Source organism: Columba livia, chromosome 1 (assembly GCF_036013475.1).
Source record: "Columba livia isolate bColLiv1 breed racing homer chromosome 1, bColLiv1.pat.W.v2, whole genome shotgun sequence".
In the NCBI taxonomy this organism is placed as follows: Eukaryota; Metazoa; Chordata; class Aves; order Columbiformes; family Columbidae; genus Columba; species Columba livia.
This window is the reverse complement of record NC_088602.1, coordinates 127922845-127935008: the sequence shown is the minus strand read 5'-3', so window position 1 is coordinate 127935008 and position 12164 is coordinate 127922845. Positions and strand designations below refer to the sequence as shown.

The 12164-nt window shown below is 36.1% G+C and overlaps 1 protein-coding gene across 3 annotated transcripts in view; it reads left to right on the top strand.

Moving 5' to 3' along the window:
* Positions 1–12164, top strand: part of KPNA1 (karyopherin subunit alpha 1) — a 61148-nt gene that overhangs the window by 17596 nt on the left and 31388 nt on the right. For all 3 annotated transcript variants that reach the window (XM_065050027.1, XM_005506267.3, XM_065050028.1), the window contains exon 6: positions 3679–3810. In XM_065050027.1, the coding sequence (XP_064906099.1) occupies positions 3679–3810 (132 nt within the window). The remainder of the gene's footprint in view (positions 1–3678; positions 3811–12164) is intronic.

Below are 12164 nucleotides of genomic sequence, written 5' to 3'. Positions count from 1 at the left end.
TAGCTGTTTTTCCTCTCTTTTTCTTTACTAGAATAAAAAAGGTGTTTTACCTTCAGGATTTCTAGCAAGATCTCTGATGGGGACAGAAAAGAGAGACCCCTGAGTCGTATTGTGTGATGGCTGTGATGGGGTCTTTACATTGATTTTTCTTGTATTAAAAAAACAGAGTTTGAAATGTGGACCTCAACAGATGAAAAACTATTAAGCTAAACTTAAGTGATTTTTTTTTTTGTTACTAATTTGAGACAGCTTGAAGTCTTTAGAATTATAACTTAGATTTTTTTATTAGATTTTTAAAAGTTTAGAACTAGAATTATACTGCACTTGGAACTTATTTGCTTTGGTTTGAAAAACTAAATTGTGTCTTCTACAGTGGAGGTTAATTTGTCTTGGATTTACTTCTTGGAACTTTGTTTCATTTTCAGTTGTCCTTTTTTCTGATCAGAGTTCTTTCTTCTAGGCTAGCAGAAAATGGAAGAAAGTGCATCGTCTAGTAAAATAACAAAAAGTTAACAGATAACCATCAAATAAAATATATAGGTTATAATCAGTGTTCTTTCAAACGCATAAGGTAACAAGTTTGTTAATGCCATATGAAATCCAAATCTTGATGAGTGGAGATATGCAAAAAATAGATACCTCTTCTCTAATGTGTAAGAAAAAAGTATAATTTATAGGAATTACTTTTAAAATCGATACCCACAGAATTCCAAAGGTATTTTAGCTACTTTTAAGGAGTCTATGGACAGTAACTAGTAGTATGTACCAGATTTAAGCCAGCTTATTGGTTTGCAGCTCCTGTGGAACGTTTTAAAATAACCTGATATTAAAAAAAAAAAAAAAAGGTCTTTTTAACTTGTAGGGCCTCTAGCAGGAGGCCTAAGACAGGCAGATAAGGGGAAACAAACTTGTAATATTTTAAGGACATATTTGAATAGGAAGGGGAAATAAAGGTGCAGATAAATCTCTGGTTTAATAAACTTCAAAGGCAGTCATAGACTCAAGCTAACTCTCATTGCCTTACTGGTATAACAGGTATTGTGTTGATTTTTACATGGAAAGTGCAAAAACCAAAGTTGAAAATTACAAACTTGTCCTAAAGAGTTTGTAACAAAGCATTGAAGATATAAACCCAAGTACATTGCTCTTGATGTTCCATTCCAATTGATTAATTTTCCTTTATTTTGCCAAATCTGTCTGCCTGCTTGGCAGTTGAGGGTCTGCAGCCAGATTTTGGACTTCCTATTCTTGGCATTCCTGGCTCTAGCCTACCTGTAGGAGGAAAGGATTTTCAACTCGTTCAGGAAACACAAGTATTTTTGTTTTTTCAGATACTATAGCTGCTTGTATGGTGGATTGAATGTGAAATCTTGTCCATGTTAGTGTACTTGGAACTTTATGTGATTTTTATACTCTCTTTTATTTCAATAGAATATCCAGTAAAAACTGGACTTCTGTTATCAGCTATAGGAAGGCCTAATTTGTCTGGAATTCCTCTGTGCAGTTTTTTTCTCAGTGATTTCAAGACTTAAAGTTCCCTTTTTCTTTGTAATCTTTTTAAACCATACATGAAACTTTGTCCCATGTTAGAAATCTTTCTGTAATGGGGAGAGAGAACAATACTAAACAAATACCAAGACCATCCCTTGGATGAGGCTTTCTTCCTGTCAATTAACTTTAATTATCATAAAGTATTTTGTATTTTCTAACCTTTGTTATTTGCATGTGGCTGTTCCTTAGTTTATACGTCCTGGAGCATCAGATGTCTATAGTGGGGAGGAGAAGGAACTGTTGTTACTTTATGTAACTTACACTGTCTAAAATGTTAAGTGTTGCTCACACAAAGACATCTAATTCAGCCTTGATTATACGTAGATGTTAGGAAGAGCTCAGTTTCACAGACCTTCGTTGCACAAAAGATGGGGAGATCTTATGATTAGCTCATAAACAAAACTTATTTTATAAATAGTTGAAGTATACATTTGGGTGAGAAGTACCTGCTATTTGGTTTTAAATTTGATTAGTCTGTTTATAAATAGTGTTTCTTCTCAGTTATGAATGGGTGACTGGAGAGAGCGTGAGTCTCTGAATTGTGAATAGTTCAGCCTGCTGTCCTCCGTTAGGAAGCCAAAAGGCAAGTTCTAAAAGGCAAGTTAGAAACCTCTGTGGTTGAAAGATTATTAATAATTCTACTGCACTGTATCACAAAACATTGGATATTAGCTTCATAGAAAGTAAAATTACAGGAAAGCAAGTACATTTCATGTTGACCTTAAGCGTTAGCCTGAACCTTTTGCTTGTAGTTTGTTAATGATGAGTCTTGCAGTTTTGACATGGTGTGTTTCTGCATTAATGCAGCCCATACTCTTTGTGTATTACAACAATGTATTTTGGAATAATTTATTCTGATCACATCTTATCAGATGATAATTTCTCCTTTAGTTGGTCAGTAGGGCAGGATTTATTGTATTTTTAAAACTGAAGTCTCAATAGTAGCATTTAAAAATTAAAGCATTACAAGACTAGGCTTAATTGTTGAGTTCTTATTTCAGGCCCATTTCAGGATTTTATGTGTCTCCATAGCAGGAGTTGCTTTTATGATTAAATCCTAAGTATAATTTTGTGCTGCTCTACAGAGATAGCTAGTCTTGGAAAGTGTATCAGGATTTTCACTGCAATACTGCTGGATCATCATCAGTTTAATAAAAATCATTAGTAATGTCAAAATCAGTCATTTATAGCACACAGCTTTACATTTTTGTTCGTTGATTTTTTGCCTTTTCATTCAACTTTTAGCTGTCTTTTAATTCTCTAGATTCTGGATGTATCTGATAGGACTTAAATTTGCTAGTGTAGTGTAATAATTTTTGGACTAACAAGCATGCAGAAATTTACCAGGTAAAGTTTTATGAGGTTGGTATCAGGTAGTGTTAAAATTTGCAGTTCAGTTAAAATAAAATCAGTGCTTTTGCAAGTTGAGATTAAAAGAATGTTAAATTACAAAAGAATTTAAATCAAAAGGCACAGTGTTGATCAGGATCTCTGTTTTGCTTCAAGTCTTGAATAAAAACATCACACTAATAACTCTTGGCGGTGGTACTGATCACCAGAGTTGGAGAGGAGTACTTGGCTGTAGTTGCAGAGTTCTACCAGAATGTGATCACAAAGTTGTTATTTTTTTTTTTTCCCAAATCTCCATTCCTGTGTACTTTTGTTGTTTCATTTTTTTTTTTTAAAGCCTTTCATTTGCTTTATTTCCATCAAGTTTTGTCAAACAATGTTGATAGTGTTTTTATTTGTGCATCTTCAGGAATATCATTGCTGAGTCAGTGAATGCAGGTGTCAGATGTGTTATGGGAAGGCCCATTTTTTGTGTATAGGTTCTTAGCCAATAACAAAAGGCAATAGAACAGACCCAAGGTATATAATTCCATGGAAAACAAACAAACAAAAAACCCCATGAAAGCAAACCTGGTCTTATTCTCATAAGGAACTTCTGCGATTTTTTTATTTCAAGTGATATTGATAACTCTCAACTCTGATTCTGATTCTCACTTTGCAGATTGTCTCATGCTTTCCCTACGGCAGTTCTTTTTGTCTTTAAAAGATATTTGGTCTTTGTTTTTGGTGTGGCACAGAAGGCTTCTAGTGAACTTTCATTTGTATTCTGTTTTCCAGTTTGAAGCTGCATGGGTGTTGACAAATATTGCCTCGGGAAATTCCCTTCAGACTCGAATAGTGATCCAAGCAGGAGCTGTCCCCATCTTCATAGAGCTGCTTAGTTCGGAGTTTGAAGATGTACAGGAACAGGTAAATATTGAGAATGGTGTTGAGGTTTTTTTATGTGTCTGGTGGTTTGTGGTGTTGTGTTGGTTTGGGGTTTTCTTTGTTTTCTCTGTTTGCTTTAGTTTGTTTTGGTTTCGTGTTTTTTATTTTTGCCTTCCCCAGAAAGGAATAAGGCTATCCTGTACAGAAAGCCTTTACAGGAACTGTAGTGTTTGACAGTTTCGCACAACAGTCCCTTTCTACCTGTTACGGAAGTTTATTTTCCTTAAGTTTCCCATAGCAGAGACTCAGGTATGGATTCCAGGAATTCTTCTAGAATAAATAATTTTTTTGCAAGGTACAGTGTAGAGCAGCTCGATCTGGGTTCTTCCTGAAGAGGGACCCTCAACAGAAAGAAACTTGGACAATTATACTCCCACAATCCAAGCCACCACCCCTTGTGCATCACTCTGGGTCAACTGCAAAATTAGTGTCTGAGGTCTCCCTGTTCCTCATTGGATCTCTTTGTTTTTGTCAGGCAGGCTGTCAGTCAAAGTTCTGACCTTCTGTTGCTATTTTGCACGTGCAGCTGGAGAAAATAAGTTCTTGGTAACAGCCAAAACATTCTTCTGTTAGACACTGTTCTGTTCCTTTACTGACCTCCAGGAGCGCAGCTCTTAGTATCTTCTAGCTTGAAGACTCTGAGGCTTTTTCTAGTTAAGGAAGCAGAAAGTTCAAAGGTTCACAGCTTGCAGAAGTTATGCTAAGCCAATTTACTTATGCTAAGTGAATTCTATATAAGCAGTTTCTAAAGAAGTTCTATAAGAAATGGTATACCCAGTAATTCAATAAGCTAAGGCACTCTATTCCCTAACATACCTTTTATGTGTTAAGATGTCTAAGCAAGTATTGTATATTTCTTTTTTCTGGAGGTGATATATTTAACCACAGCCAATGGGGTAATGCATTTTGATCTCTAACAGTTTAATATTTCTCTGTATATTGAGACATTCAAGACGCCTTGTTTAAAAATCATTACTTTAGAGGTGGAGAGTTCATGCTTGTTGCTCCTGAAGAGTGGAAATTATAGTTTGTTCTCTCCAGAGAAAATTATAGTTTCTGCTGTATGTTCCTTACAGAGTAGATGAATAAGGCCCAAAGGGATCAGTGTAAAGCACAGACCAAACATTTGACTTGGTAATTTCCACATGAGGTCCGTAACTTGTGTTTGAACAAGGATATATTTCAGACATATAATCTTGCTTTGAAGACATACGATGTTGAAATATTAATCATATTAACAAATAGATTTTCACTTAATATTAATCCTAACTTGAAAATATGTACCTTTACTGTACAAATTTGTCTAGCTTTGAGTCCAGGTATTTGCTTTTGTTTCGTTTTCTACTCAGTTAGTAAGCTGTCAGTTTTTTCCTATAGCTGTTTACGGACCATAGCTTAAGCTTTTATTGAGCATGTAAAATTAAGCTCTGAATTCTTATTATGAGGGTATTCCTGTGGTGGTTCGTTTGTTTTTCTGTGACCCTTGTCTGAACATTTCTTGGTTCAATATCTTTTTGTGGTGGTGAAATTACAAGCATTGGATATTCCAGTAGCACTCTTCCAGCAATGCTGTTTTTGGAGGTAGTACCTCATTTTTGTTTCTACTTGATAGCTTGATGTGTAAATATCCAAGATGTCTTTGTAGACTCTTTGCCACAGAAGCTGGCTGCAAGCTCAGGTTAAGCTGATTATCCAATATGATCCGTTGTTCTTTTCAGAATCACTGACTGCCAGGGTTCAGTTCTCCATCCTGTAAGTGTGACCTCTATTCTCTCTTCCTAGATATCTGACCTTGCATTTGGCTGTATTGAGATGCATGATTGGAGAAGTCCCGACTCATAAGCGTTGGATTGCTTTGTGTAACTTGCCTTTCTCTCTTTTAGCTGGCTCAGAATGTACCATCTGTACTTAAGGTTGCCTAACATTTTCCACCAGAAAGACAGATATTTTTTTTTTTCTCAGTTGATTTTAGCTTTCTAGTTCTTCCACTCTGCAACTTTCCATTTTCAGTGGTCTGTCTCAGGTTGAATTATTTTGGAAAAGGTTTTTTTCAGAGAAATTGAATTCAGATGCTTGAGTAAATGATATTAAAGGAAATAAGTGAGCGGTTTTGTCTAATTTTTTAAACTTTCTTTGAGGAAATGAGACTCTTTCGTAAACTAGAAATATGATAGGGAGCTTGCCAAAATGAGAGATAAATGCTGTGTTCTGCCCATGTGAAAATCCATCCAGACTTGGCACTGAAACTGATGGCATTAGTTTATAAATTCAGCCATCACTTGTACAGTGCTGTTCCTGCAGAATGGTTCGTTCTTTGAGTGTGGTAAGGGCTGCTCCATTTTTTGCTCCTAATGATCTTCTGTGCAAGAACTAATCTTTTTATTAGGTTGTTATAATCTCTACTGATGTTCAGAGAGCAGGTGGGAAGAACAGACATGTTTAGAATGAGTTGTGCAGCCTTCAGCATCAAGATGTGTGAATTAACAGAAGGGCCACAGTTAAGTAGTTTATCCGTCTTCTTCCCCCTCTGCCTCTTAATAAGCTGCTGACATGTTGAAGTTCAGATAGCAAGCAGGCAGAGTGGGTTATAATTAGTGGAAAATATTTTTCTTGTGTAATTGAGGTGCTGAATCTGTGATCTCTCTGTTACCAGTAAGTCTTTAAATACCACTTATGAATTGCTCTGTAGTAAGTTGTGCTAAAGAAGGAAAATGTACCACTGTGAAGTGTTACCTACACCCTTTCATGGTGGGTTTCTGTGCTGCAGGTCTAGAGGTTGCAGCACTGCACCCAGCTGACTTTGAGTTTAAGGCAGGCCAATGTGAAATAAATTGTTTTTTCCATCAGCTTTTAATAACTCCAAACACTTCACCATTATATCAACTGAAAGAAAGATTAAAAGCATTAAGCACTTGAATGTTAGCTATTGTACTTTTGCATTACAGGATAGCATTAGTACACAGTTGCATAGTATTTTTCCAGATGACTCTTGTCCCGTTTAGTATATTTACAGATGGTTGGCCTGGTAACAAATCAGCAGGTTGTGAACGAGGCTTTTATTTGTCAAACTGTGGCCCTGTTTGTTAAAATTGGAACACATTGTGGTGAATTAAGGAGAAAAGGGAAGGGATTTGTGTGATAAGGCAGTTGCAAGTTTCTGAGATAAATGTATCTACCAATTAGTGTCCCATGCTGGACAGTATGCTTGTATCGGTTTTCAGTAAGTAGGTACTAGTTCTGTGCTTTTTGAACGTTCAATGTGAAATATTTGCATTTTGTTTTGTAGTTGAGGACAACTTGGGACTTTTGCAAGTGACTTTAGCACTTAAGTCCGTGTTTTGAGCAGATCTGGTCCTGGGTTTCTCAAGCTGGATTTCTGAAACTGGAAGATATTTGGCCATAGTTTTCTCCCCTGCAAAATGATGATTCTTATCTTCTCTCACAGTACTACTTCGAAGACTATTATTTGCAAGCAACTGTAGCAAATTACAAAAATACAGGAAAATATGGAAAATATGACTGTGTGTTCAGGGCAGATAGGCCAAAAGCTAGCCTTACAACTATATGGTAAAGGATGAATGGGAAAATAAATGTCGAAGGCTGCGTTTAGTAATCCATTCGTTGTGCTAGGTGGGATAGTAATTCTGTAGAAGGAAATGTAAGTGGTAATACAATTTTGAATATATATCATAGCATAAACTAAAAAATAAAAAGTAATATTAAATATTATTTTACTTTGGCTTACTGGCTAATCATTATCCACTGTTTTTGTCTTACAGCAAGTCTTACAGACTTGCATCATTTAATTTATCTTTTATTTCAGACTTCCCTGAGCAGTTGCTTAGGAACAGATACCAATTTACTTTACCTGTTAGTGATTTTAGCAATGGTTATTTTTCATATTTATAATCCAGTTTTAATCTAATGCGTTGCACTGTTCCTTTTGCATATGTTAGTTCCTGAGTCTAGTGTGATTCTAAATCAATGGCTATATATAGAAATCTGTGTGAGGGGATCTTTATAACTATGTTTATTTAACAACATGTATTTTAATGAAATGACATCATTTGTCTTTTTACAAGATCCGTTAACCCATTAAGCTGTGCAGACTGACATTTAGTGACCCTGCCATCCTTTAGGTCTTCTCTTTCATTGTTTGCATTGTGTATCAGTCTTTCTCAGATGTTCACTGTGATCGGTGGCCAAACCATTTGGCATCTATTTTTCCCACCAAAGGAACTGAGTTTATGACAGAAGCTGTATTTTAATTTTTTACGAAAAACACTTTGGTTACATCTCCCTCCACCTTGTTTCTCTTTTCGGTGTACTGTTTGTCATAGCCTTCTTCCACTTATCACAACTTTTTCTTCCCCAAAACGTCTAAAAATTTAGATTTGCCAGCCTGAAATAATTTATATTGAAGGATTCCATCAAAGCCCTTTAGACACGCTTAAGGTTGATCTAGCTTCAGCAGTGTCTTAGCTGCAGTTCTTTCCTAGAGTGCTCTTGTTGAGGTATTTAAGACCCAGCTGTTAACTTGGGTTTCCTTGGTGAACACTGAATTTCCTTCAAAAACTGTACAAAGTGTTATGGTCCCTGTCTGAGATGAATGAGATTGTCTCACAGTGACAGATACGTGTCTTTGTGCTCTGCTAGACAGCCAGTGGCAGGAGCATCTCCAGCTGCCCTGTTCCCCTTTGGGAACGTTTGTATTTTCAGCTAAACCAACCACCTTGTTTCTCCCTCAGTATTTTTCCATTTCTAGTTGTATTGCTGTTCCTTTTGGTAACCCTCATTTGTTTGGCTGCAATGATGTCTGAGTCTGGTGTCTAAGTTCTGTTTGGCTTTTACATCAGCAGTCCTACTAGCTAGGTTTTAGTAATCAAAATCAGGAAAGCCAGTTGAGACATGAGTATGAGCTACTTTCTCTATTTGGGTGGGTGAGATGTGAAGAGTAAGAAACTATGATCACACCGGCCACTGAAAGAAGGGTGTTTTCTTTATTGGGACGTAGTAGAAGTCATCTGCTAGGAATCTGGCCGTCTGGTATCCTTCCTTGTGCCCGCTAATCCAGTCATGTTTGCATGCAAGCTGATCTTCAGTCTCCATCCCAGCATTAGATCAATTTCCCAAGTCAGTGGCCAAAAGTAGAGAAAGTGTTGATTCTCACTTCCTAGTATTTCTTCTCCACCAGGAGGTACAGACTTTACACACTGGTGGTTGGTTTAGCACTTGCTTTAAATGTCCAAAGCTCTAATGAAGTAATGACTGAGAGGTATCAGAATCCAGAGGAAAGTGGAGGGTGGTCAGAAAGCACATGGATTATTCACAGAAGGCACCGTATGGCTCAATAATACTCCACAAAACTTGCACTTTCTTGTTATTGACTACTGAAGTTGTTCGGTACTGCAGTAAAGAGCACTGGAGTTTAATAATGGGTAAAATAAACTGGAAACCTGCAACAATCCCTACTCCACTATTAGTAGTAAATGGAAATTTATAGCAGCCTATGAAAATGGATGCTGTCAATTGACAAGGCAGGATTGGCATTTTCAGTTTGCACACATCTGTGCTACCTAAGATGCTTGTTAAAAAGTCAGACTACAAATCTTGAAGTTACAGGTTCTTTTCATCTTCAGCTCTGGATGTGGATGCTGGAAAGTACTGTTTTTTAAAAATAATAATTATTTTTTTTAGAGTGTTTTTTTTTTTTTTTTTTTTTAATTTAATGAACTCTGAAATTTACTGAAATTAAATATCCTTTTACCTTTGCAATTATCCAGAAAAGAAGATAAAAATATTTGGGATATGTAGAGTGAAGCCAAAACGTTATGGCAGACAAGCCATTTGCATCTTAAGAAGTGCACAAAACAAAAGAAGCAATGAAAATAATTGAACATTATTCAGAAAAACCCTGAAGAGCCTTGTTAACGGACTAGAGTTGGACCAAGGGTTGGACTCGATGATCTCTTAGGTCTTTTCTAACCCAGTCGATTCTGTGATTCTGTGATTCTTTGTTCACATGTCCTCTGTGGGGCCATGTTGAAGCTTTGTATGTACAACAGTATCTGACAAGAAGAGTTTAAATGAGCTCGAGTTATGTTCCTCACTTGTCTGAAGAGCTGAAATAATTCCTTAAGGAAAGATACCTTCCTTGTTAAACAGAACTGTGCATGTTTTTTAAAAGATATTTTGATTTCTCTGCATCTTGTAGATTGTCAGTCATTAGCATTACAAGGATTTCTTGCAATATCCTCTCTTAACTGGTCCTGTGATACCAGACTACTCAGCCAGACTACTCTTGCCTTAAAAAGCAAGAGGAGGAAAGCAGTAGTGATGTTATTTGACTTCTCTGGTCAGACTTTTTAATGTGAGATTTGCTGTTGCAAAACCAGTCTGTCATTCAGGGTCAGAATGGGTTCCTGGATTAAGTGATTATCGCTGTTGTCAACCCTAAAAATAGGTATTACTATAATGACAGAAACAAAGTCCACAGACAAGCGAAATACAGCTTCCAGGGCTGGTTTAATGTGTGTAAGCGTGTCCAGGCAAGGAGACTGTATCTTCACACAAAGTTACCCACATGTTCAATAAGGAAATAATTGCAAATTCTGACTCTTCGCCTTACCTGTTTTTAAAAGATCTACAAGTTTAGAACTAGCTGAAACCTTTGATTAATTCCTTAGGCTTCTCATTGCTGCAGAAATAATATCCAAGCATTGCAGTGAGCAACAAATGCGGCTTCTAACAGTTCTAACACAAATGATATTTTGCAGGATGTGGCGTGTGTTCTGTCTCTTAGGCTAAATATTTCCAGTAGCTGCTTTCTCTGTCTTGAGTGCATGAGGCTTCCTGACCTAAGGTTGTACTTTTATTTCAGATAAACCATTGTCACAACAGTTGTAAAATAATAAGAATGGGAATGAAAAATAAGTTTTTATTATGAAGATCAGTTGGGGAGGGGGACATTGCATAGTAAATGGCTTTGCTTTTTCACAACAAAGGTCAGTGTAGCCTGGTGCCCTGTCTCTGCCTGTGGCTGACAGCAGAAAACTGGAAAACAGTAGGAGAACAAAACAATCCTTCCCCAGAATAGTCTCCTCATTTCTTAAGTTGCAGTTTACAGACTTGTGGTTGATCGATTTCTATGATGTTACTGGTAATACCAGTACAGAGGAGAACTGTTTTCACTTTGTATCTAGCAAGCTGACATCTGTATCTACATTTTGTATATACATTTTGTTATCTGGTTTTAATTGTATTAATTTTGCAGAAACTTACTAGTGTTTTCAGGCCTCAAGTGGCTGGAGGAGGCTTTTGGAGGCTGTTTTTTAAAAAGTAGCATCTTTTTTTCCACATTTAAAAAACATTTTGCAGTAGAAATCTAATGCAACAAATCAATTGACATCCTATCAATATTGAATAAATAAGCTTATTTCAAATTATCTGAGAATTTCCTTTAGGTAACAGATTTGGCTTATTCTGTCTTTTTTTTTTTTTTCTTTAGATGGGTAATTTATTTCAAATAGAGATAAAGAGAGAAAAAATGTTTATTTTGTGTGGGGAACTTCTGTGTGTTCAGTTGAAGAAATAGTTATGCACTGTGATGCACTTCACTGCAAATAAATACAGTCATCAACTGAAAAGAAATTAGGGGATGACATGCAGCTGCTGTCCATGATAAACAGGATCGCTTTTATCCTCTCTGTGCAGTATTGGAAGTATTTACAATGATTGTGTAGACATTGTATGGGTCTTACTAAATAAACATATATGCCTATTTATTTGATGTGACACTTAGCCCTCTGGTACCTTGAAATAGATAGCAAATGTGAGTTTCATACAATTTCTTGTGTGACAAAATATTGTCTATAAATCTAATTGAATTAATCAAATGGCTTTTATACTTCATATAGACTTATTTTTAATTTTTTCCAGTTATAGGTCTCGTACTAGTGGACAGTGATATCAAAAAGACCACTTGACCCAAACATATAAATGAAAAACAATTAAATCTTTTATTCTCGTCATATTACAGAAGATGGATTTCATACTTCTTTAATTATCTTCTGGTGTTGTAGAAATTTTCTTCTTAAAATTAAGGGTAACAGTAGTACTGATGTCCAAGGGGTAAAATATCTATCCTTGCACTTTGTCATGCATATGTCTTAATAGACAGCATTGGTTCTGTCTTGTATAGTTTTCTCATAAAGAGTATATGCCAATGCCCGCCTGAACTCTTTGATTCTGAATGTTGGTTTATCTTGCATATAGATTATCATTTTCATCTTAGTTGGTGTCAACATTCTTAATATGACTGTGTAAACAATGAATGC